Consider the following 27,511-nt stretch of genomic DNA (forward strand, 5'->3'; position numbering starts at 1 on the left):
CCGACTTCGGTGGAAGTCGTGACAGTACCCCCCCTTGACGCACGGCTCCAGCAGCGCGCCGACGCCGGCCTCGGGGACGACCCGGAGGGCGAGGCGCAGGGCGATCCGGACGGAGACGGTGGAGATGGTGGCAGGATCCGGGTCGAGAGCCAGACCCGGTCCCCCGGTGCGAACACCTGGGCCTCACTGCGGTGATGGTCTGTGCTGGCTTTTTGGCTCAGCACGTCCCGCTGGAGGTGAACATGGATGGCGTCCCATGTCTCCTCCTCGCACCTGAACCAGTCGTACACTGCAGGAGCGGCTGGTACACACTGGAAGGGGGAGAGGTTAGTGGAGGAGTCGTGGAGCGAGTTCTGAGCCTTCTCGGCCCAGGGCACGAACGCTACCAACTCCCCCGGCCGATCCTGGCAATACGACCGCAGAAACCTGCCAACATCTTGGTTCACTCTCTCCACCTGTCCATTACTCTCGGGATGAAACCCCAAGGTAAGGCTGATCGAGACCCCCAGATGTTCCATGAGCGCCTTCCAGACCCTCGAAGTGAAATGGGGACCTCGATCAGACACTATATCCTCAGGCACCCCGTAGTGCCGGAAGACGTGCGTAAACAAGGCCTCCGCAGTCTGTAGGGCTGTAAGGAGACCGGGCAGAGGGAGGAGACGACAGGACTTAGAGAACCGATAAACAACGACCAGGATCGTGGTGTTTCCCTGTGAGGGGGGAGGTCGGTAACAAAATCCACTGACAGGTGCAACCAAGGCCGCTTTGGAACGGGTAAGGGGTATAGCTTCCCTCTGGGCAGGTGCCTAGGAGCCGTACACTGGGCGCACACCGAGTAGGAGGAAACATAAACCCTCACATCCTTGGCCAAGGTAGGCCACCAGTACTTCCCAACAAAACAGCGCACCGTCCGACCGATCCCAGGATGACCAGAGGAGGGTGACGTGTGGGCCCAATCGATCAACCGGTCACGGACAGCAGACGGAATGTACAGACGCCCAGCGGGACACTGGAGGTTACGTGCGGGCTCTGCACGCCTGTTCAATGTCCGCGTCCAGCTCCCACACTACCGGCGCCACCAGGCAGGAGGCCGGGAGTATGGGAGTGGGATCCATGGGCCGCTCCTCTGTGTCATACAGTCGGTACAGTGCGTCTGCCTTCACGTTTTGGGAACCTGGTCTGTAGGAAAGGGAAAAAACAAAAATGGTGAAAAACATGGCCCACCTTGCCTGGTGAGGGTTCAGTCTCTTCGCTGCTCACATGTACTGCAGATTGCGGTGGTCAGTCCAGATTAGAAAAGGGTGTTTAGCCCCCTCAAGCCAATGTCTCCAGGCCTCCAGAGCCTTGACGACAGCCAACAGCTCCCGGTCCCTCACGTCATAGTTTCGCTCCGCAAGGCTGAGCTTTTTCGAGAAGAAGGAACAGGGGTACCACCACTATGAACGCCAAAGAGGGATCCGGATGGGCCAGCACGGGAGCCGAGGTAAACAGAGCCCTCAGGTGACCAAAAGCCCTGTCCACCTCAGCTGACCACTACGAACGTACCGGGCCCCCATTCAGCAGTGAGGTAATGGGAGCCGCTACCTGACCAAAACCCCGGATAAACTTCCGGTAGTAATTGGCAAACCCTAGGAACCGCTTCACTTCCTTTACCGAGGTGGGAGTCGACCAATTACGCACGGCTGAAATGCGGTCACTCTCCATCTCCACCCTCGAGGTGGAAATGCGGTACCCTAGGAAGAAGACGGACTGCTGGAAGAACAGGAATTTCTCAGCCTTGACGTACAGGTCATGCTTCAACAGTCGACCAAGCACCTTGCGCACCAGGGACACATGCTTGGCGCGTGTAGCGGAGTATATCAGAATGTCATCAATATACACCACTACACCCTGCCCGTGCAGGTCCTTGAAAATCTTGTCAACAAAGGCTTGGAAGACTGATGGAGCATTCATCAACCCGTACGGCATGACGAGGTACTCATAATGCTCTGAGGTCGTACTGAACGCCGTCTTCCACTCGTCTCTCTCCCGGATACACAACAGGTTGTTAGCACTTCTGAGATCTAGTTTGGTGAAGAAGCGCGCCCTGTGCATTTACTCAATCGCCGTGGCGATAAGAGGTAGCGGGTAACTGTACCTCACCGTGATCTGATTTAGGCCTCGTTTTTCAATACACGGGAGCAGACCTCCCTCCTTCTTCACAAAAAATAAACTCGAGGAGGCTGGTGATGTGGAGGACCAAATGTACCCCTGACGCAGGGATTCGGAGACATATGTTTCCATAGCCGCCGTCTCCACCACTGAGAGGGGATACACGTGACTCCTGGGAAGTGCAGCGTCTACCAAGAGATTTATCGCACAATCGCCCCGTCGATGGGGTGGTGATTGAGTCGCCTTCTTTTTGGAGAACGCGAGAGCAAAATCTGCATTTTCAGGGGGAATGCGCACAGTGGAGACCTGGTCCAGACTTTCCACTCTAGTAGCACCAACGGAAACCCCTAAACACCTCCCGAGCACTCTCGCGACGACCCCGTGAGAGCCCTCCGTCGCCAAGAAACAATGGGGTCATGACAAGCTAACCAGGGTAGGCCTAGCACCACGGGAAATGCAGGAGAGTCAATGAGGAAGAGACAGATTTTCTCCTCGTGACCCCCCTCCGTCACCATACTCAGAGGAGTGGTGGCCTCCCTAATCAACCCTGACCCTAATGGTTGACTGTCTAAGGCGTGAACGGGGAAGGGCACAGCCACGGGAACAATGGAGATCCCTAAACTAAGGGTGAACAATCTGTCTATAAAATTCCCAGCCACGCCTGAATCGACGTGCGCCTTATGCTGGGAATGCGGGGAAAACTCCGGAAAAGAAACATACAAAAACATGTGTGCAACAGAGGGCTCTGGATGAGAAGGGTGCCGGCTCACCTGGGATGACGCCAGAGTGCCCTGCCTGCTTGCTCGATCCCCAGAGGATCGAACCAGCTTCACCCGCTGCTCTTCCCTCGGGTGGATGGTCGAAATCCTCAAAATGGTCCAGGGCCAGATTTCCTTCTCCCCACACGGTGTTGGCCCACTCCAAGGCTTTCCCAGAGAGGCACCAGACATGGGCGTACACCTTCTCATGACCTGAAGGAGCCGGGTGGACGGATGCCAGGTAGAGGTCGAGCTGCAACAGGAAACCCTGGCAGCGTGCAGCCGTCCCGTCATACTCCCGGGGAAGGGCGAGACGAATCTCACTGGGACCGGGTGATGGGGGGGGGGGGGGGGGGGGGGGGGGGCGAATAGTAGAGTCCCTGGTTGTGCAGGTGGAGGCGCTGGAGGAACTCCCTTTCTCTCTACATATTGCCACTTTAACCTAAGTCATCACAATTTTCTATTCATCACTGAGTTAACACTCAGTAAGGAGCACCAGGGCCAAAGCATGCACAGTAATTAGGGCATTCATCATACTCTTATTTTATTCAAAGTAGTGCTACAAATAACCAATAAAGATCTCAGCAGGAAATCGTGCATTACAAACTACACAATATTATTATTCACTGGTGTAGATCAGCGAGAGGGGGAACCAGAAGAGGAAGAAACTTTTCCTCTTGCTGATCTGGAGAGTCAGGAGCTTCAGACACTAGACAATATGTGGAGGCAGATATCATGTCTTCAACAATAGAGAGAAGAGAGACTGTACTCAGGTCAGAGAGCTGCTGAGGAAGATAGAGGAGATGGTGAAGAGGAATGGTGGAAAATACATCACCAATGAGATGTACCAGGAGGTTCAGAGGAAGATCGAAGAGGAGGAGGAGAGGAAGAGAGAGGAGGCGAGGACACACTACACCAATTATGAGAAAGAGATCAAGAAAAATCAGTTGTTAGTGTTGGTTAAACAAGCCGCTATAGGAGTCGTCTGCACAATTACAATAGAAGGACCAGGTCTTATTGCAGCCGCAAAAGAGGTTGCAGTTGTAGGGACAGTGATGGGGGAAGGAGCAATAACAACTATACAGCTATAGGACGAGGGATAACAAACAGGCAACAAAATCGAAACTCTCGGGAGGCGGGATGAGACAGACAGGCAGTGTTTCTCAGCCAGTCAAAATCATGAAACAGCAACATTTTTATGGATATATACAAAGAAATGTCAATTGAAAAAATGTCAAACGAAACGAAGTGCAGCTTGTTTGCAGTCTTTCCAGCTTCAGTATGAAGTGATTGTGTTATCTGTGTTGTTGGCTAGCTCCTCTGTTGTTGGCTAGCTCCTCTGTTGTTGGCTAGCTCCTCTGTTGTTGGCTAGCTCCTCTGAACAACAGTGTCCTGAAGAGAAAGTACATTTTCTATGCCAGGTAAAATCGCGCATCATTAGCTCATTGTCATGGATGTCTCCAAATAAATATCACTAGAAAAAAGTTTAAACAAATGCAAATGCAGCTACTTTGTTGTTATAAAAGTGATAATGTGTTTGGAGGATATAAACAGCATGTGCACGGTTTGTCTCGGGCCTAACACCCGTACCAGCATCCTCTTAACACGGGAACTTCACGGGAATCACTATACTTCGTTACTATATTTCTACTGTACTTTATTACTGTATTTCAACTGTATCTCATTACTGTATCTCTACTGTACTTCATAATCCAGGGGAAGGGATGGGGGCTCAGAACTGTAGGACAATTATTACTAAAACAATAACATTAGATTAACTTCTATTTGTATTACTATAACAATTGCAATAGAGGGATTTCTACATTGTAAATCTACAGAGAGGGATTTTGTATTGTATACCTACGGAAAGAGAGAGAGAGATTTACATGAAATGAGCCAAAATGTGTTACTGTGTCAAACCTAGGTTCATATATTTTCTGGACTGCTACTCCGACTGCATACACACATCTTTTAGTTTACATACAAAATGATTTTTCAAGAAAATGTAAGGCATATGTATTGTGGGGAGTTTGTATAAAATACCTGATAACAGCTGAACTCAATGTTCTTGGGCTATTTTTCCTATTTGGTCTGATACGTCCCTCTCGTCGTGACCTTGAACACAAAACTCTCTGGTCTGATGGGTCCCTCTAGTGGTGACCTTGAACACAAAACTCTCTGGTCTGATGGGTCCCTTTAGTGGTGACCTTGAACACAACACTCTCTGGTCTGGTAGGTCCCTTTAGTGGTGACCTTGAACACAACACTCTCTGGTCTGATGGGTCCCTCTAGTGGTGACCTTGAACACAACACTCTCTAGTTTGATGGGTCCCTCTAGTGGTGACCTTGAACACAACACTCTCTGGTCTGATGGGTCCCTTTAGTGGTGACCTTGAACACAACACTCTCTGGATCAGTGGCGTTGGAAAGAGCACAAACAGATCTGGGAACTGATTCAGGCTTTCAGTCAAAACAGACAGTCATAAAATAAATTATAAGGAACAATGTTTTGAAGTGTCTGTCCTATATCTAGGCCATATAAGAAAGCTGAAAAAATATAAATAATAATTTTGGACACATACTTAGCTTGTTTTTTGGTTGTTGGCACAAAACTACTTCCATAAAAAATGTTTTAACCGGTACCGGGTTACCTTCAGTCTAGTCCAGTGACACTTGTGGGGGTCGTAGAGCAAAACGGAGAACACCAATGTATAACGTCATAACAAAACCATAATTACAGTGCAATTACAGTTGTGATCACTAATATTGGCACACTTGCATGATTCAATATTTGTTTTAATTAAGTTGAAATTGAAAAAACGCTGTCTTCACACTTATTTGTTTGATTTACGACTGTACAGGACCAAGAAAAACAAGTCAAAAAAATATTCAGAATTCATTCGTTTACATTTTATCTCTCCTGTGGTAAATCGCAGGTAGCATGGCTGACACGAACCACGTGGTATACTGTACAACGAGGAAGAACTCTAACTCACTGGTCTGGACAAGAAGCCGTTAATGCAATATTCTCTCAGAAATTGAGCAGACCTCAATTTGGGGTTATGACCCTGACATCAGCTCACCTCAGTGTTCTCAATAAGGGGTTATGACCCTGATATCAGATCACCTCAGTGTTCTCAATAAGGGGTTATGACCCTGACATCCTCTCACCTCAGTGTTCTCAATAAGGGGTTATGACCCTGACATCCTCTCACCTCAGTGTTCTCAATAAGGGGTTATGACCCTGACATCAGCTCACCTCAGTGTTCTCAATAAGGGGTTATGACCCTGACATCAGCTCACCTCAGTGTTCTCAATAAGGTGTTATGACCCTGACATCCTCTCACCTCAGTGTTCTCAATAAGGGGTCTTGACCCTGACATCAGCTCACCTCAGTGTTCTCAATAAGGGGTTATGACCCTGACATCCTCTCACCTCAGTTTTCTCAATAAGGGGTTATGACCCTGACATCAGCTCACCCTCAGTGTTCTCAATACGGGGTTATGACCCTGACATCCTCTCACCTCAGTGTTCTCAATAAGGGGTTATGACCCTGACATCAGCTCACCTCAGTGTTCTCAATAAGGGGTTATGACCCTGACATCCTCTCACCTCAGTGTTCTCAATAAGGGGTTATGACCCTGACATCAGCTCACCTCAGTGTTCTCAATAAGGGGTTATGACCCTGACATCCGCTCACCTCAGTGTTCTCAATAAGGGGTTATGACCCTGACATCCTCTCACCTCAGTGTTCTTAATAAGTGTAACGGTAGTCCTCCTCCTCTTCAACCGAAGAGGAGGAGTAGTGATTGAACCAAGGCGCAGCGGGTTGTGATGACATATTTATTTACAGAAAAGACGAAAACACGAACTTGACTATAAACTAACAAAACAACAAAACGGAGTAGACAAACCTGGACATGCGAACTTACATAAAACGCAGAACTCACGAACAGGTACACGACTACAAACAAACGCTACAGTCCCGTGTGGCACGAACATACATACAGACACAGGAGACAACCACCCACAACGAACACTGTGAAACAACCTACCTAAATATGACTCTCAATTAGAGGAACACCAAACACCTGCCTCTAATTGAGAGCCATACCAGGCAACCCTTAAACCAACATAGAAACAGACAACATAGAATGCCCACCCAAACTCACGTCCTGACCAACTAACACATACAACAAACTAACAGAAATAGGTCAGGAACGTGACATAACCCCCCCCTTAAGGTGCGAACTCCGGGCGCACCAGCACAAAGTCTAGGGGAGGGTCTGGGTGGGCATCTGACCACGGTGGTGGCTCAGGCTCCGGACGCTGTCCCCACACCACCATAGTCACTCCCCGCTTCTGTATCCCCCTCCCAATGACCACCCTCCAACTAAACCCACCTAAATGAAGGGGCAGCATCGGGATAAGGGGCAGCAGCTCCGGGATAAGGGGCGGCAGCTCCGGGCTGAGGGACTCTGGCAGGTCCGGGCTGAGGGACTCTGGCAGGTCCGGGCTGAGGGACTCTGGCAGGTCCGGGCTGAGGGACTCTGGCAGGTCCGGGCTGAGGGACTCTGGCAGGTCCGGGCTGAGGGACTCTGGCAGGTCCGGGCTGAGGGACTCTGGCAGATCCGGGCTGAGGGACTCTGGCAGGTCCTGGCTGGACGGCTCTGGCAGGTCCTGGCTGGACGGCTCTGGCAGGTCCTGGCTGGACGGCTCTGGCAGGTCCTGGCTGGACGGCTCTGGCTGGTCCTGGCTGGACGGCTCTGGCTGGTCCTGGCTGGACGGCTCTGGCTGGTCCTGGCTGGACGGCTCTGGCTGGTCCTGGCTGGACGGCTCTGGCTGGTCCTGGCTGGACGGCTCTGGCTGGTCCTGGCTGGACGTCTCTGGCTGGTCCTGGCTGGACGACGGCTCTGCAGGCTCAGTCCAGACGGGCAGTTCATGCGGCGTTGGGTAGACAGCCAGCTCTGACCGCTCGGGACAGACGGGCAGCTCTGACAGCTCAGGACAGATGGGCAGTTCTGGGCAGACTGGCAGACCTGTAGGGAGGAGACGGAGAGACAGCCTGGTGCGTGGTATAGGCACTGGCTGCGCTGGAGAGGAGGAAAGCTCTGACAGCGCTGGACAGGTGGGAGCAGCTGGAGAGAGAACCCGGAGAGACAGCCTAGTGCGGGGGGCTGCCACCGGTGGACTGGTACTTGGAGGTGGCACCGGGTATACCGGACCGTGAAGGAGGACACGTGCTCTTGAGCACCGAGCCTGCCCAACCCTACCAGGTTGAATGGTGCCCGTAGCCCTGCCAGTGCGGCGAGGTGGAATAGCCCGCACTGGGCTATGCTGGCGAACCGGGGACACCATCTGTAAGGCTGGTGCCATGTATGCCGGCCCGAGGAGACGCACTGGTGGCCAGATGCGTTGGGCCGGCTTCATGACATCCGGCTCGATGCCCAACCTAGCCCTCCCAGTGCGGCAAGGCGGAATAGCCCGCACTGGGCTAAGCACGCGTACTGGGGACACCGTGCGCTTTACCGCATAACACGGTGTCTGACCAGTACGACGCCCTCTCACTCCACGGTAAGCACGGGGAGTTGGCTCAGGTATCCTACCCGGCTTTGCCACACTCCTCGTGTTCCCCCCCCCAATACATTTTTGGGTCTGACTCTCGGGCTTTTCGGGCTTCCGTGCTAGACGCGTCCCCTCATAATGCCGGTTCCTCTCTCCCGTTTCCTCCGCTCTCCGAGCGGCCTCCAGCTGTTCCCATGGGCGGCGATTCACCTCCACTTTAGCCCATGGTCCTTTTCCTTCCATGATCTCCTCCCAAGACCATAAATCCTGCTTCGTGCGCTGTCCGTTCCTCCCGTTACACCGCTGCTTGGTTCTGGTTATTTGGTGGGTGGTTCTGTAACGGTAGTCCGAAGAGGAGGAGTAGTGATTGAACCAAGGCGCAGCGGGTTGTGATGACATATTTATTTACAGAAAAGACGAAAACACGAACTTGACTATAAACTAACAAAACAACAAAACGGAGTAGACAAACCTGGACATGCGAACTTACATAAAACGCAGAACTCACGAACAGGTACACGACTACAAACAAACGCTACAGTCCCGTGTGGCACGAACATACATACAGACACAGGAGACAACCACCCACAACGAACACTGTGAAACAACCTACCTAAATATGACTCTCAATTAGAGGAACACCAAACACCTGCCTCTAATTGAGAGCCATACCAGGCAACCCTTAAACCAACATAGAAACAGACAACATAGAATGCCCACCCAAACTCACGTCCTGACCAACTAACACATACAACAAACTAACAGAAATAGGTCAGGAACGTGACAATAAGGGGTTCAAATTTGTACCCACTGAATACTTTAATGAATTTGACGTCTAGATAGATCTATTCAAGTTTTTCTGTAGTCTGAGATTGTGTGAGTTCTTTGATAAGAGTGAAACTTACATGACTCCACTTGAAATGTCATCCTCAGTGAGATGTAAACATACAGTTGAAGTCGGAAGTTTACATACACTTAGGTTGGAGTCATTAAAACTTGTTTTTCAACCACTCCACACATTTCTTGATAATAGACTATAGTTTTGGCAAGTCGGTTAGGACTTTCAATGTATCACAATTCCAGTGGGTCAGAAGTTTACATACACTAAGTTGACTGTGCCTTTAAACAGCTTGGAAATAGCTTTAGATACTTCTGATAGGTTTGTTGACATCATTTGAATCAATTGGAGGTGTACCTGTGGATGTATTTCAAGGCCTATCTTCAAACTCAGGGCCTCTTTGCTTGACATCATGGGAAAATCAAAAGAAATCAACCAAGACCTCAGAAAAAAAATTGTAGACCTCCACAAGTCTGGTTCATCCTTGGGAATAATTTCCAAACGCCTGAAAGTACCACGTTCAACTGTACAAAAAATAGTACGCAAGTATAAACACCATGGGACCACGCAGTCGTCATACCGCTCAGGAAGGAGACGCGTTCTGTCTCCTAGAGATGAACGTACGTTGGTGCGAAAAGTGCAAGTCAATCCCAGAACAAGAGCAAAGGACCTTGTGAAGATGCTGGAGGAAACAGGCACAAAGGTATCTATATCCACAGTAAAATGACATAACCTGAAAGGCCGCTCAGCAAGGAAGAAGCCACTGCTCCAAAACCGCCATAAAAAAGCCAGACTACGGTTTGCAACTGCACATGGAGACAAAGATCGTACTTTTTGGAGAAATGTCCTCTGGTCTGATGACACAAAAATATAACTGTTTGGCCTTAAGGACCATCGTTATGTTTGGAGGAAAAAGGGGGAGGCTTGAAAGCCGAACAACACCATCCCAACCGTGAAGCACGGGGGTGGCAGCATCATGTAGTGGGGGTGCTTTGCTGCAGGAGGGACTGGTGCACTTCACAAATTAGATGCCATCATGAGGAATGAAAATGATGTGGATATATTGAAGCAACATCTCAAGACATCAGTCAGGAAGTTAAAGCTTGGTCGCAAATGGGTCTTCCAAATGTGCAATGACCCCAAGCATACTTCCAAAGTTGTGGCAAAATGGCTTAAGGACAACAAAGTCAAGGTATTTGAGTGGCCATCAGAAAGCCCTCAGTCATGTGTGTAAGTGCTGTGCTTGTAGAATGTCCTTCGCTGTAAGCGTGCTGAAATTCTGTTGTCAATTTGTTTACTGTAAAATAGCATTGTATCTGGTCAAACACCATTTTTTCCAAAAGTTTACTAAGGGTAGGTAACAGTCTGATTGGTTGGCTGTTTGAGCCAGCAAAGGGAGCTTTACTATTCTTAGGTAGCGGAAGGACTTTTGCTTCCCTCCAGGCCTGAGGGCACAAACTTTCTAGTAGGCTTAAATAGAAAATATGGCAAACAGTACTGGCAATATTGTTTGCTATTATCCTCAGTAATATTCCATCTAAGTTGTCAGACCTCGGTGGCTTGTCATTGTTGATAGACAACAATCATTTTTTCACCTCTTCCACATTCACTGTATGTAATTCAAAATTACTCGTCTTTCATAATTTGCTCAGATATACTTGGATGTGTAGTTTGCTACTCTGGCCAATGAAAACATCATTAAAGTAGTTGGCAATGTCAGTGGGTTTTGTGATGAATGAGTCATCTGATTCAATGAATGATGGAGCTGAGTTTGCCTTTTTTCCCAAAATGTCATTTAAGGTGCAACAAAACTTTATACTATCATTCTTCAGGTAATTTATCTTTGTTTCATAGTGTGGTTTCTTCTTCTTTTTATTCAGTTTAGTCACATGATTTCTCAATTTGCAATACGTTTACCAATCGACTGTGCAACCAGACTTATTTGCCATTCCTTTTGCCTCATCCCTCATCCTACATGTGTCGATGTCTCTTTAGATACCTATCTTATCTTTCACCACATGTCCAATATTATCCAATGGAACGATGATGAACTAGTTCTGCATGTTACCACATGTCCCTTATTATCCAATGGAACGATGATGAACTAGTTCTGCATGTTACCACATGTCAATTATTATCCAATGGAACGATGATGAACTAGTTCTGCATGTTACCACATGTTCATTATTATCCAATGGAACGATGATGAACTAGTTCTGCATGTTTCCACATGTCCATTATTATCCAATGGAACAATGATGAACTAGTTTTGCATGTTACCACATGTCCATTATTATCCAATGGAACGATGATGAACTAGTTCTGCATGTTACCACATGTCCATTATTATCCAATGGAACAATGATGAACTAGTTTTGCATGTTTCCAAACAGGGAAAGAGAAACTGTAGTTAACTGCCATGATTAAAAACGGCATCCCTGGAGAAAGTGAAGTTAACTTTTATGGCTGCAGAGGCAGTATTGAGTAACCTGGAAAAATTTGCCCATTTCAAACGGCCTCGTACTCAATTCTTGCTCGTACAATATGCATATTATTATTACTATTGGATGGAAAACACTCTCTAGTTTCTAAAACCGTTTGAATTATTTCTCTAAGTGAAACAGAACTCCTTCTGCAGCCCATTTCCTATCCGGAAGTGAGTTTTCTGAACGCGAGGTCTCTGTTCAAGAGCTTGTCTATAAATGGGCATGACACTTAGGAGTATACAGACACGTCATACACCTTCCCCTGGATGTCAAGAGGAAGTGAGAGCAGAAATGAGTTGATTATCTTGTTCTGAGGTGGAATACATCATCTTGGAATGAGGGGTCCGCCATTTTTTTCTTCTTTCGAAAGCGCGAAAAGGATCCTGGAATCGCCTCCTGGAAAGCTGTCGTTATGGGCGAATACAATCTCCGGTTTAGATTTTATTTGATACATGTTACAATATCATCCTAAAGTATGTTTTTTCAATATAGTTTCATTAGATTATTGAAATTTATTCGGGACGTTAGGCGTGTTGCGTTGTTTGACTTTGTTGACGTTGGAGAGCTTAGCGCCGCATGGCCAGTGTGCTTGCTAATTCAAGAGGGAAAAAGAACGTTCTGAATCCAAACAAAGACGGTTCTGGACAAAGGACCCCTTGTACAACGTTCTGATGGAAGATTAACAAAGGTAGGACCCAATTTGGGATGCTATTTCATATATCTGTCGAACTGTGCTATCGCTTACGTTTACCTTGAATCGATGTTGTTGTGTGTTGGCTATTATAGTAAGCTAATATAACGCTATATTGTGTTTTCGCTGTAAAACACTTAAAAAATCGGAAATATTGACTGTATTCACAAGATCTTTGTCTTTCATTTGCTATACACCATATATTTTTCAGAAATGTTTTATGATGAGTAATTAGGTATTTGACGTTGGTCTCTATAATTACTCTGGCTGCTTCGGTGCCATTTTTGACGGTAGCTGTGATGTTAGCTGCATTGTAAAACTGATTTATAGCTCAAATATGCACATTTTTCGAACAAAACATAGATTTATTGTATAACATGTTATAAGACTGTCATCTGATATAGTTGTTTCTTGGTTAGTTTGGTTGGTTCTAGGTTAGTTAGGTTGGCTTTGTGCATGCTACCTGCATGCTACCTGTGCTGTGAAAAATGTCTGTCCTTTTTTGTATTTGGTGGTGAACTAACATAAATATACGTGGTGTTTTCGCTGTAAAACATTTTAAAAATCAGACATGTTGGCTGGATTCACAAGATGTTTATCTTTCAAATGCTGTATTGGACTTGTTAATGTGTGAAAGTTAAATATTTAAAAAATATATATTTTGAATTTCGCGCCCTGCACTTGAGCTGGATGTTGTCATAGGTGTACCGGTGTCGGGCTTGCAGCCATAAGAAGTTTTAAGTGCCTTGCACAAGGACACACGGCCAAATGTTTCACCTTGTCTGCACCTTGAGTTGAACCAGCGACCTTTCAGTTACTGGCCCAATGCTCTGACCTCAGGTAACAGTAAAGAACAGCACTACGGCCTGGATTCAATCCAAGGCGTGTTACAGAGCAGTGTACTAGACAGCTGACAATGCCTCCAAGGCAATTTCCCCATTCACAGAGATCACAATTATGGTAAATGCATACAAATGTCTGCTGAAGTTGCATTGTCAGCCCTCTAGTGTTCTATAACACTTCTTGTATTCAATCCCAGCCTATGTTTGTCTGTAAAGTATAGGATTGAATCCAAGCCTACATGTGTTGATACAGTATTGGATTGAATCCCAGCCTGTGTGTTTCTATACATTATTGGATTGAATCCCAGCCTGTGTGTCTATATAGTATTGGATTGAATCCCAGCCTGTGTGTCTCTATATAGTATTGGATTGAATCCCAGCCTATGTGTCTATACAGTATTGGATTGAATCCCAGTCCATGTGTGTCTGTGTTGATACAGTATTGGATTGAATCCCAGCCTAAGTGTTGATACAGTATTGGATTAAATCCCAGCCTGTGTGTTGATACAGTATTGGATTGAATCCCAGCCTGTGTGTTGATATAGTATTGGATTGAATCCCAGCCTGTGTGTTGATACAGTATTGGATTGAATCCCAGCCTGTGTGTCTATATAGTATTGTTTGAATCCCAGTCTGTATGTGTCTATACAGTGGTGTATTGAATCCCAGCCTATGTGTGTCGATACAGTTGACCATCATTTCTTTTTTTGATAGTGAAGTCTCTTCTAGTTCTAAAATACAGTTGTGTTCTAATATATTGGAACCCTTCCACTTTACAATGGGAGTGTAACAATGGAGCAGAACATTCTAAAGTACAGTTGTGTTCTAATATAATGGAACCCTTCCACTTTACAATGGGAGTGTAACAATGGAGCAGAACATTCTAAAGTACAGTTATGTTCTAATATAATGGAACCCTTCCACTTTACAATGGGAGTGTAAAAATGGAGCAGAACTTTCTAAAGTACAGTTGTGTTCTAATATAATGGAACCCTTCGACTTTACAATGGGAATTTAACAATGGAGCAGAACATTCTAAAGTACAGTTGTGTTCTAATATAATGGAACCCTTCCACTTTACAATGGGAGTGTAACAATGGAGCAGAACATTCTAAAGTACAGTTGTGTTCTAATATAATAGAACCCTTCCACTTTACAATGGGAGTGTAAAAATGGAGCAGAACATTCTGTTTTCTCTTTTCCAAACTGAATGAATGAATATTTAACCCTGTAACCCAGCAACAAGTCTGGCTGATACTAACTCAACGTCCTGCTGACTTCAGTCTTAAAATGATATTTTTATACTGTAACCCAGCAACAAGTCTGGCTGATACTAACTCACAGTCCTGCTGACTTCAGTCTTAAAAGGCTTTTTTGATGTTGTCGGCACGATGCGTTGATAATGAAGGGGACTGTGCTTTTACTGTTGATTCTCCTCCTTGTTGCATTCCTATGCTTAGACATTGTTGACTGAGGTGAGAGGATGTCAGGGTCAAGACCCCTTATTGAGAACACTGAGGTGAGCTGATGTCAGGGTCATAACCCCTTATTGAGAACACTGAGGTGAGAGGATGTCAGGGTCATAACCCCTTATTGAGAACACTGAGGTGATCTGATATCAGGGTCATAACCCCTTATTGAGAACACTGATGTGAGCGGATGTCAGGGTCATAACCCCTTATTGAGAACACTGCGGTGAGAGGATGTCAGGGTCATAACCCCTTATTGAGAACACTGAGGTAAGAGGATGTCAGGGTCATAACCCCTTATTGAGAACACTGAGGTGAGCTGATGTCAGGGTCATAACCCCTTATTGAGAACACTGAGGTGAGAGGATGTCAGGGTCATAACCCCTTATTGAGAACACTGACGTGAGCTGATGTCAGGGTCATAACCCCTTATTGAGAACACTGAGGGTGAGAGGATGTCAGGGTCATAACCGCTTATTGAGAACACTGAGGTGAGAGAATGTCAGGGTCATAACCCCTTATTGAGAACACTGAGGTGAGCTGATGTCAGGGTCATAACCCCTTATTGAGAATACTGAGGTGATCTGATGTCAGGGTCATAACCCCTTATTGAGAACATACACAGGCATTGAGCATGTTTCTCTACCAAGGCGAGGAGGTAACATCGAGATCCTACTACTACAAAGAGAGGCTTACTGGATATCCTTTCTAAAAACTGTGGTGTGAATATTGACTTTGATCTCAGGCCCTTCTTATAAACAATTCTTTCTTTTATGAACAAGTCCTATAAATATATATATATGATTTCTACAGCTTATCAGCGTACACCCAATATGTTCTCCCTGTTGATGAAGCTCATTATACATTAAGGTTGAACCAAAAGATTACATGTAACAACAATTTTTTTTAATGAAATAGGAAACAATTCAATATGTGAAATTGAATTAAACAATAATGCATGTTGATGCTAATATTATGTACAAAATTCAATTATGTTTCCATAGGATAACAATAGCCTAATATATTCAATATGCCAAAAAATATTGTTTTTTTAACAGTTTCACTCAATTAATTATAATTAAATTAATAATTATGACACACTATTGTCATTGGTTGCTACTAATTGCACTGTTTGTCTACATAACCTGGTTCAAGCATTCATGACATCACCCTGAAGAAGATGGTATACTATTTACAATACGAATGTTAAGCATGGTCCTGACATCACCCTGAAGAAGATGGTATACTATTTACAATACGAATGTTAAGCATGGTCCTGACATCACCCTGAAGAAGATGGTATACTATTTACAATACGAATGTTAAGCATGGTCCTGACATCACCCTGAAGAAGATGGTATACTATTTACAATACGAATGTTAAGCATGGTCCTGACATCACCCTGAAGAAGATGGTATACTATTTACAATACGAATGTTAAGCATGGTCCTGACATCACCCTGAAGAAGATGGTATACTATTTACAATACGAATGTTAAGCATGGTCCTGACATCACCCTGAAGAAGATGGTATACTATTTACAATACAAATGTTAAGCATGGTCATGACCAGATACATACACATGACCAGATACATACACATTACCAGACCCTGAAGAAGGCACAGAGATGAAGAAACGTTGGTGATTTACCCAATAAATTACTGGGAGTTTATATATGAAGTGTGTGACTGTATTCATTTTTATAGCTTATAGTTTATTCGCCATTAGTCAGCACCTCTACATAAAATACGTTTCTCTGGGTGTGCGTCAGCTCATGTTTTTTATTTGACTAATAACAGCTTAATAACATATGATGTGATTTATGAACATTTTGACAAGTTCCATTAAATAAGAAAAACTGTACAGCTCTAAATCTGAATTTGATATATAATTAGACATGTATTGCTTTATGTTTACAATAGTTCCTTTACTTGAGGAGGAAGAGAAATCAGACTTCGGTGAGTATGGTTAATTTCCTTCATGGTCAGAAAGATGGTCAGATAATTAATAAACCCCAATTTCCTCTGTTGTCAAACAGTGAATGGTTAAAAAAAATTATACTAGAGAATACAGTATATGTACACTGTCACCAAGCCAACCAATGTACAGAAATCCACATCACTTTATTCTCTCATAAATAATACATATTTCAGAGTGTACTATGGAATCATTGAAAATAATGTTGCAAGATATTAGGACAAAACATTTTAATTTCATGTTCTGTATATGGATTCTACCTAGGTGAAAGATCCAGACCCATAGGTGTTGCATCACCCTATCCCGAGGAGAATGACAGCCATGCAGGTAAGATAACAGTTGTGTTGGACAAATAAACCTGGTGATGTAATAGTTAGGCTTAAGGACAGGCCCATTTACAGCAGACTGCATCATAAAACTGTTGCAACTGATCAAGCCCCATTACTACTTATAACAAGCTCTGTTTAGTTTAATACTAAATCTACAGCTTGGTCTATACATATACAGTGTGAGTATTTTTACATTATGTCAATATATACATTTAGGATACAATATTAGTAATATCAACATTTACAGATAGACTTTCAGTGTTTCAGAGAATACCAAAACCTTGTTACAGAGAATGTATCAACATTATATAGTAGATTTCTAAATAAAGTCCACATTTTATTGTCAATTACTGTAAGGATGCATACTTTGCAGTGGAATCTGAAAAGTTTACTTTGGCAATTCCCCCTTTCTAACGCCAACTTCACGTCATGTTGGGAACTCAGACATTTCCCACTTGCTAACCTAGGTGGAAAAGTTGGAGTTTCCCACTTGCTAACCTAGGTGGAAGAGTTGGAGTTTCCCACTTGCTAACCTAGGTGGAAGAGTTGGAGTTTCCCACTTGCTAACCTAGGTGGAAGAGTTGGAGTTTCCCACTTGCTAACCTAGGTGGAAGAGTTGGAGATTCCCACTTGCTAACCTAGGTGGAAGAGTTGGAGTTTCCCACTTGCTAATCTAGGCGGAAGAGTTGGAGTTTCCCACTTGCTAACCTAGGTGGAAGAGTTGGAGTTTCCCACTTGCTAACCTAGGTGGAAGAGTTGGAGTTTCCCACTTGCTAACCTAGGTGGATGAGTTGGAGTTTCCCACTTGCTAACCTAGGTGGATGAGTTGGAGTTTCCCACTTGCTAACCTAGGTGGAAGAGTTGGAGTTTCCCACTTGCTAACCTAGGTGGAAGAGTTGGAGTTTCCCACTTGCTAACCTAGGTGGATGAGTTGGAGTTTCCCACTTGCTAACCTAGGTGGAAGAGTTGGAGTTTCCCACTTGCTAACCTAGGTGGATGAGTTGGAGTTTCCCACTTGCTAACCTAGGTGGATGAGTTGGAGTTTCCCACTTGCTAACCTTGGTGGAAGAGTTGGAGTTTCCCACTTGCTAACCTAGGCGGAAGAGTTGGAGTTTCCCACTTGGGAGGTATCAGAATCAACCAATACAAAGCTCTATTCAAATATCTTAATTTTAAGGTTCATTTTATAAGGTTCATTTTAACTCAGCGGTCCCGAACTACCAACATGATGAGAATACATCATGAGGTCATGTGTTTTGGTTGATTATGTCACATGACCTGGATATTAACCTTTACTTAAATATTTTTCATCAAACTGTCCGCTTTTTCTTTTATGTCAGATGGTCCAGCACCACCTTCAGACAATTCCTTACATTTTGGGTCTAATTCTTATTTCCGGAAAAGGCTTTAAATAAAAGTTAAAATCTAGGTCATGTGACATGATCAACCAAAACACAGGGCCCTACCATGTCACCAGAGGGCAGTGTTGTAGTCGAGACAGTCGGGCGTATCCTTCCACAGGAATATAACAGACACTCTGATGAGCAAATTACATTTTAGGCAGGATTTCCCAGCATCCAATGGCGATAGATATGTAACCGGACACAGTAACGTGAGACGTACCCAGCTAATCTCATGCTATTTTCAACATTTTGATATGAAGCTGATATACAGTACCAGTCAAAAGTTTGGACACACCTACTCATTCAAGGGTTTTTCTTTATTTTGCAATTTTTTTACATTTTTGAAATTGTTTTAATTTTTGCCTACTTCCCTCTATAGCGTCCTAACAGTTTGGCACAAGAAAGTATATATCTGAAAAGTCTTAATGCTTTCTGCAAGAATCTGATCTGTCTCTATGTGATAGTGAACAGATTAAGCTGGAACAAGGGAGTGATGATGTTAAACTCACTTTTACTTCACAGTTTAGAGGAATGTCAATATGGATAAGGGAAAGGTGTCCCATTTCAATTGAACAGTGTTGTAAGGAGTTTTCTCTTCTGTCTTTCTTGTTGGACTACATTCATTCCAGTGTTGGTTCGCTGGAGAAGTTAAAGTATTTCTTCCTGTCTGACTATAGTATGAATCTATTCAGTGCCAAGAGATGTATTGTCTTCATGGGCCCCACCTATGTAACTAGTGCATTATGGGCCCCACCTATGTAACTAGTACATTATGGGCCCCACCTATGTAACTAGTACATTACGGGCGCCAGAATGCAGAATGCAAATGATGTCATACAGAAAACGTCCCTGGTGGACGGAGCCGACATGATGGCTGGTAACATAAAGGAAAGGGGGTTGGTCCAATGGTCCACAACCAGGACAACCCACGGTCATTTTAATGTTGGTTTGCAACGTGCAGGCTAATCGCAAGATTGAACCCAACATGGGGGGACTGTCATGACGTTAGCCTGTGGGTAAGGTTTATGACCCCTCCATAAATACCTTTCTCCCTTTCCTCTCTTGACTCTACTGAAGGACTCTTGAAAAGCCTTTGTTAAACATAGAGAGTCGGGGAACATCAAAAGGTGGGGGGGAAAGGAACCATATTTCGGTAATCCAACCAGTTGAAAATATACGTTGGTACTTAATAAATATGATGTCAGTTCGGTTGTCATTTGAGACATTCTTATTAATGATAGGATGACAAACTGTATCGTGGAAAGTCTACACATTATAGTTATCAAATTCACATGGAATTGTTGTGCAATTTAAATGTTTAAATATGAAACTATTTGTGAAAAGATTAATTGTAATTTAGCTTCCAAATTATAGAATTGGGTTTTCATAAGGTTAGAGCTCTTCTCAATCAGTGGCGCGCCCCTGTGAAGAGACATTGGTTATAAACTATGAAACACACCCTTTTCTCCCTCCACTATATAAGCCCTTGACGAAAATGTAACCTCCTGTTCCGAGAACGCGAGTCCTGCAGCCTCTGCGTTAAAAGGGCGAATAACTTGCTGTTCCGGGTACATTAGGGCGATGGTCCGATGTCAGAAGGATTCAGATAATAAGCTGTTCCAAGTACGCGAGGCCTTCAGCCTTTCCGAGGACGTGAGGACGACGGTTCCACGTTAACCTGTCTGGGAACGCCAACAGTCAGTGAAATTGCAGGGCACGAAATTCAAAACAACAGGAAAACAAAATTTCTCAAACATACAAGTATTATACACCTTTTTAAAGATAAACTTCTCGTTAATCCAACCACAGTGTCCGATTTCAAAAAGGGTTTTCGGCAAAAGCACAACATATCATTATGTTAGGTCAGCAACAAGTCACAGAAAGCATACAGCCATTTTCCAACCAAAGAGAGGAGTCACAAAAAGCAGAAATAGAGATAAAATGAATCAATAACCTTTGATATTCTTCATCAGATGACACTCCCGGGACAACATGTTACACAATACATGTATGTTTTGTTCGATCAAGTTCATATTTATATCCAAAAACCTCAGTTTACACTTGGCACGTTATGTTCAGTAAGGCTTTGCCTCCAAAACATCCGGTTAATTTGCACAGAGCCACATCAATTTACAGAAATACTCATCATATACTTTGATGAAAGATACAATTGTTTAACATAAAATTAAAGATACACTTCTTTCTAATGCAAACGCTTTGTCAGATTTCAAAAAAGCTTTCAGGCGAAAGCACATTATTCAATATTCTGAGTACAGCGATCAGCCATCAAAGCAAGCTATACAGTTACCAGTCAAGTTGTGGAGTCAACAAAAGTCAAAAATTGCATTATAAATCTTCTCTTACCTTTGCTGATCTTCATCGGAATGCACTCGCAAGACTCCCAGTTCCACAAGAAATGTTTGTTTTGTTCGATAATGTCCATCGATAAAGTCCAAATAACTCTGTTTTGTTCGCGCGTTTAGTACACAAATCCAAAAGCACAAAGTGCGTTACCATTATCTAGACGAAAAGTCAAAAAGCTCCATTACAGTTAGTAAAAACATGTCAAAAGATGTTTTCAATCAATCCTTAGGGTCTTTTTATCATAAATATGTAATAATATTTCAACCGGACAATAGCGTTTCCATTACAGAGGAAAAGGAACGACCGGCGCACCCACTTGCCCGAGAGGTAAACATCCCATTGTCCTCAGGCGAACCACCTAATGAAACTGGTCTTATTCGACTGCCTTTCTCAATAGAAGTCTGGAAACAACTTCTAAAGACTGTTGACATCTGCTGGAAGCCTTGGGAAGTGCAATTTGACCCCACAGACACTGGATATTCGATAGAGGTTGAAATGAAAACTACAAAACTACAATTTCTCCACTTCCTGGTTGGATTTTTCTCAGGTTTTCGCCTGCTATATGAGTTCTGTTATACTCACAGACATTATTTTAACAGTTTTGGAAACTTTAGAGTGCTTTCTATCCAAATCTACACATTATATGCATATCATAGCTTCTGGGCCTGAGTAACAGGCAGTTTACTATGGGCACGCTTTTCATCCAAACTTCCCAATGCTGCCCCCTATCCCAAAGAAGTTAACTTTGTTGTCGTAGCTCTGCAGGTATATCCCTCTCAACTGAACACAACCAAGGAAGACAAAGCCGAAAATGACAGTCAACGGCAAGCAAGGTAAAAGCCAGAACTAAAATACTTGTTTTATAATGCTGTTTATTCTGTGATATGACATGTGATAGGAGAACGAAATATAAAATGTGTTATTCTATTTTGCACCGTATTTCAACACCAATCAATTGAATTTGATCAAATTTAAATAACTTTTGAGTTGTCATTATGCATCACCCCAAAGAACGATTATAGCCAACATCTTTTGAATTTATTTAATCCTGGTAATTGTGAATTATCTGGTCCTCAAATGCATTGAAACTTAAGATTTTTTGTCATGGCAAATAATTACGTTTTGTCATTGCAATATAATGACCCTGATTTGTAATTTTGTTTAAGTCTGATTGTACAGCAAATGAAAAAATAGCCCACGGTGTCACGTTCGTCATTGGAATGAGACCAAAGCGCAGCGTGGAAAGTGTTCATGATTTAATTATCTTTAAAACACTCAAACAAAATGACAAAAAGAGAAAACGAAAACGCACAGTTCCGTCAGGGAAACTACCTAAACAGAAAACAACACCCCACAAAACCCAAACGGAAAATGACAACTTATATATGATCCCCAATCAGAGACAACGATAGACAGCTGCCTCTGATTGGGAACCACACTCGGCAAAACAACAAAGAAATAGAAAACATAGATTTTCCCACCCGAGTCACACCCTGACCTAACCAACATAGAGAATAATTGAGGATCTCTAAGGTCAGGGCGTGACAAAGGTAAATATTTTAAATAATTTAAATCCTTAACTTACCAAAGACAAAAAACAATGAGAGAGGTATATCTGGTTTGTGCAGGCATAACCACAGTCACAAGGCTTCGGAACATTACCAGTTAGCATAGACCACAGTCACAAGGCTTTGGGGCATTACCAGTAAGCAAAGATCACAGTCACAAGGCTTTGGAGCATTACTAGTTAGCGTACATCACAGTCCCAAGGCTTTGGAGCATTACTAGTTAGCATACATCACAGTAACAAGGCTTTGGAGCATTACCAGTTAGCATACATCACAGTCACAAGGCTTTGGAGCATTACCAGTTAGCATAGATCACATACATTTACACTGTTGTTGGCTATTGTCCCATCAGTGAGTCAGCTGTAATATGCATCAGGGAAAACAGCGCCACTGTTCGGCCCAGGACATTTGGTATTATTTTTGTTGTTGTTGATGTAACGTGTCGTGGAAATACTAATCAATAATAAGGAGACAAGGTCAATCACCAATCAGGATATTACTTTATTCAAAACGTATTAATAACATCGATTAATTATTGCAATAATGAAGCTGGTCGATGAACCACCCCTAGATGATTCGTTGAGAGCCCAACGAGCAGATTTGAGCCACAGGATTTTACATCAAATTACATCCTCCTGAATGTTCATGACTAACAACAGATGTATGTAATGTGTCACAAGGTTAGGATTTGTATGAAAGATACTAATAATTCACAGCAGACAGTATCTGCTGTAAAGACTGTTCTCATCGTGTAGAAACCAGGGTCTGGCCCCCAAAACAAGCTTCTCCTCATCATTATCCATACCGGAGCCATCTCCACCCTGGTACCTCCCGGCAAACAAACATCAACTCATGCCATGGAATGCGGTCTTTATGTTTTTATCACCAAAGGCATCGTAAATCCACTGTCAGCATTAAGCCCCAGAGGCCCAATTCAGAAGACCACACACAGATGAGAGTGTTCTAAGAACCCTGTTCTACTCCATAAAACAACCATTTGATGCATTAACTGTATTATAAAGGCAAACAAAATAAAGGAGCATCCAGCATCGTGTTACTAAAACATTGCAGTACACACTCAGCTGTTCTATAATGGGGAATTCTTTGGGTCCGTTGTTTGAAGTAACTTCTTTGTTTTTGTAATAGCGCAAACGGACGTGGCAGTATTACCATTACGGATTCCAGCATTATAGCGAAAGACAATAGATCAATCATATGACTTTGGTGATAATGGGTTGAATCCTAATTTCCACTTGGATCACATTTTCTCATCGTGTTGTATTGATGTTGAATGGACACTTTAATTTACTTAGAAGTGGAAGTTAAGATTCACCCCTCAAATGTGACGATATCTGTGGAATTATCTGTCCAAACTAAATGCACTAATATCATTCATGTAATAATGTCTTTAAAATTTCTAGTTGACTAATTTGTCTTCATAACAACGCTACGTCTGATAGCAGTATTGTTATTATTATCATGATTTAACACATCATTCTTTTTATGTGTAATTGCTCTGTTCCTAATGTACATACTGTATGTAGATTAGGTGTAAATGATTTTGTCTATATAACCCCAGCAGAAATCAGCTCTTTATTTAATAACTGACTTTCATTTATCTGCATGTATTAAAAGAAGAAGAAGGCATATTAATCAATAGGGGGGCGCTATTTTCACTTTGGAAAAAATCGTGCCCAATTTAAACGGCCTCGTACTCTGTCCTAGATCATACAATATGCATATTATTATCACTATTGGATAGAAAACACTCTCAAGTTTCTAAAACTGTTTGAATTATATCTGTGAGTAAAACAGAACTCATTTGGCAGCAAACTTCCAGACAGGAAGTGAAAAATCTGAAAACGAGGCTCTGTTTCAGGGCCTGCCTATTCAACTGGCTTTTATTTATCGATATGTATGCACTTCATACGCCTTCCACTAGATGTCAACAGGCAGTAGAAGGTTGAATGGGGTGTCTAGCTTGATGTGAGGCCGAATAAGAGCTTTTGGAGTGACAGGTCCGGTATTTTGTTTGTTTTCGACGGCGCGTGGGGGACCTCGACATTGTCTTCTGAAAAGCGTTCGGTATACACGGCGAATTGCTCCGGCTCTGACTTTATTTGATACATATGAGAAAAACATCATAAAGTAGGATTTTTCAACCGAGTTTGATCAGTTTATTCAACGTTTATTGGGACTTTTGGAATTTTTCGTTCCAAGCGCCAAGAGATGATGGGCATGTTCGCGCCACATGGCTAGCCAAAGCTGCTAATTCGACAGAAGAAATGGACATTCTAAAACCAAACAACGATTTATTCTGGAAATAGGACTCCTTGCACAACATTCTGATGGAAGCTCAGCAAAAGTAAGACACAATTTACGATGTTATTTCGTATTTCTGTGTAATATGTTGACTCCAACTCGGCGGAGAATAGGTGAGCGCTGTCTCACAATAATGCATTTTGTATGTTGTAGTAAAGTTATTTTTTAAAATCTAACACAGCGGTTGCATTAAATTAAGAACCAGTGTATCTTTCATTTGCCGTACAACATGTATTTTTTAGTAAAGTTTATGATGAGTTCTTTGGTTAGATTAGGTGACTGTCCAAAATATCTCCGGGGATTTTGGTGAATTGTTGCTACGAATTCACAATGTATAACCACAATTTGCAGCTCTAAATATGCACATTTTCGAACAAAACATAAATGTATTGTATAACATGATGTTATAAGACTGTCATCTGATGAAGTTGTTCAAGGTTAGTGATTAATTGTATCTCTATTTTGTCGGTTTTGTGAAAGCTACCTATGCGGTGGAAACATGGTGAAAATATGCCGTTGTGTGTTTGGCTATTGTGGTTAGCTAATATAAATACATATTGTGTTTTCGCTGTAAAACATTTTAAAAATCGGAAATGATGGCTGGATTCACAAGATGTTTATCTTTCATTTGCTGTATTGGACTTGTGATTTCATGAAAATTATATTATATGATATCCCTGTCCCGTTTGGCAAGGCTATGCTAGTCAGCTTTTTTGATGAGGATGCTCCCGGATCCGGGATGGGTATCACTGAAAGGTTAAGATTTGTATGAAAGACACCTATAATTCATAGCAGTCAGTATCTGCTGTGTCAACAGTTTTCATTGTGTAAAGACCAGTATCTGGCACCCCAACTCCATACTGGAGCCATGTCTCCCTGGTACGGTATAGAACAGAAACATTAACTCATGTTCTCTGGAATGCTCTTTAGGTTTCATCACCCAAAAGACATCGTAAATCTCCTCTGTCAGTGTGATCTCCCAGAGGCCACCCTCAGTAGAACACACAATAGCTATAACAATCTTCTTTTCTGTTGCATAAAACAACCATTTGATGCAATAAAAGTATTATAACATAATCTTGCAATTTTTCACCATATTCGTCAGCAACGTCTGAGCAGAGGAACACACCCTTTGTGTTCCGACACCTCCCGATTTACACGTTGTTTAAGTGTTCACCTCTAACTGGTTTATCTCGTCTTAACAGTAGCAGCCAGGCAACGGTAGAGTAGTAGCCATGTTTAGAATGTCATTTGATACGCCCTATGTGAGTACGTTATGTTGATCTGATGTTGGCTATGTTGTTAGGAAATGTACTTTGTTTATCCACAGTTATACCACATATCATTACTCTTTTATAGTTTATAGTTTAATAGTTTTTATTGTTTGAAAGTCAAGTAGCTGAGAAAAACGTAGGAACTTTGCCGAACACTCTGCATAAGTCAAGAAATGTGGACTTTGTATTTTGTAATGAGGTCATCGTCTGTTTCCATGTTTTTGATTGGCTGCAGTTGTAGTAATGGCACAAGGAAGAGGAAGGACTCTGAGGACTCTGTTCCTGTTGACACTGTCTGCAAGACTTCACTGGTCAATGCCAAGGTACACACACACACACACTCACACAAACACACACACACACACACACACACACAAACACAATACACACACACACACACTCACACAATACACACACACACACACACAAACACAATACACACACACACACACTCACACAATACACACACACACACACACAAACACAATACACACATACACACTTGTTTGTTTATTTGGATCCCATTGTCTTTTCCAGAGGCAGCACATAATTCTTCCTGGGGTCCACAAAAAAACACAAAACATGACAAGTAACAAAACACTGATAGACAAGGACAGTCACACAAATAAATAAATACATATATATTATTATAATAATAATAATAATAATAATAAAAATTTAAAAAAAGTTTGTTTGTGTGTGCGTCCCTTCACATGTCCTGCCATTCCATGAGAAATTGATTAATCTTATTTATTTGTTTAGTGTTGAACTTGGGGATTGTGAAGAGACCTCTGGTGGCATGTCTTGTTGGGTATATACGGGTGTATAAGCTGAATGTTATTTGACTATTTGACTAGAAGAGAAGCAGCTAATGTCTCGTCAACCCTTAACCAGGAAAGACACACACACACACACACACACACACACACACACACACACACACACACACACACACACACACACACACACACACACACACACACACACACACACACACACACACACACACACACACACACACACACACACACATATATATATTTATATGCATGGACTTACATAGGGTTTTCAGTAGCCTTTTATCAAGACACCCACTATCAGTGTTAGCAGTTGATGTTACTCTTCAATAACACAGACCCCAAAGCAAATCAGGGGGAGAAAAATAGGTTTATTCAAAGAGGACAAATCATAGATGTTATGCTGAGAGGTAGATGTTCATTCTCCCCTGTCCTCAGTGATTCTCTCCTCTGTGATTCTTTCCACAGAACAAAGGGACATGATGTAGTTTCATAACCCAACCCTAGCCTGTGGTTGACCAATTATAATTCCTTGCTATAAAACTGGGCCAATGGCCTATTTCAGTCTCAATATCAAGACAAATTCCTTCCATGTCTCTGACCCATTGATCAATAATTCACTATTACAGAAAAAACACTATTTCCATTGACCATTAGTACTCTATCGACTTTTA

At 43.1% G+C, this 27,511-nt stretch overlaps 1 protein-coding gene across 1 annotated transcript in view; it reads left to right on the forward strand.

Annotated features, from left to right (window-relative positions):
* LOC129839218 (GTPase IMAP family member 8-like) overlaps window positions 1-27,511 on the forward strand; it is a 117,379-nt gene that overhangs the window by 33,074 nt on the left and 56,794 nt on the right. The window contains 3 exon segments of the mRNA XM_055906523.1: window positions 3,683-3,920; window positions 26,276-26,330; window positions 26,332-26,363. Coding sequence (XP_055762498.1) covers window positions 3,683-3,920; window positions 26,276-26,330; window positions 26,332-26,363 — 325 coding nt within the window.

The sequence above is a fragment of the Salvelinus fontinalis genome, chromosome 40, assembly GCF_029448725.1.
Source record: "Salvelinus fontinalis isolate EN_2023a chromosome 40, ASM2944872v1, whole genome shotgun sequence".
In the NCBI taxonomy this organism is placed as follows: domain Eukaryota; kingdom Metazoa; phylum Chordata; class Actinopteri; order Salmoniformes; family Salmonidae; genus Salvelinus; species Salvelinus fontinalis.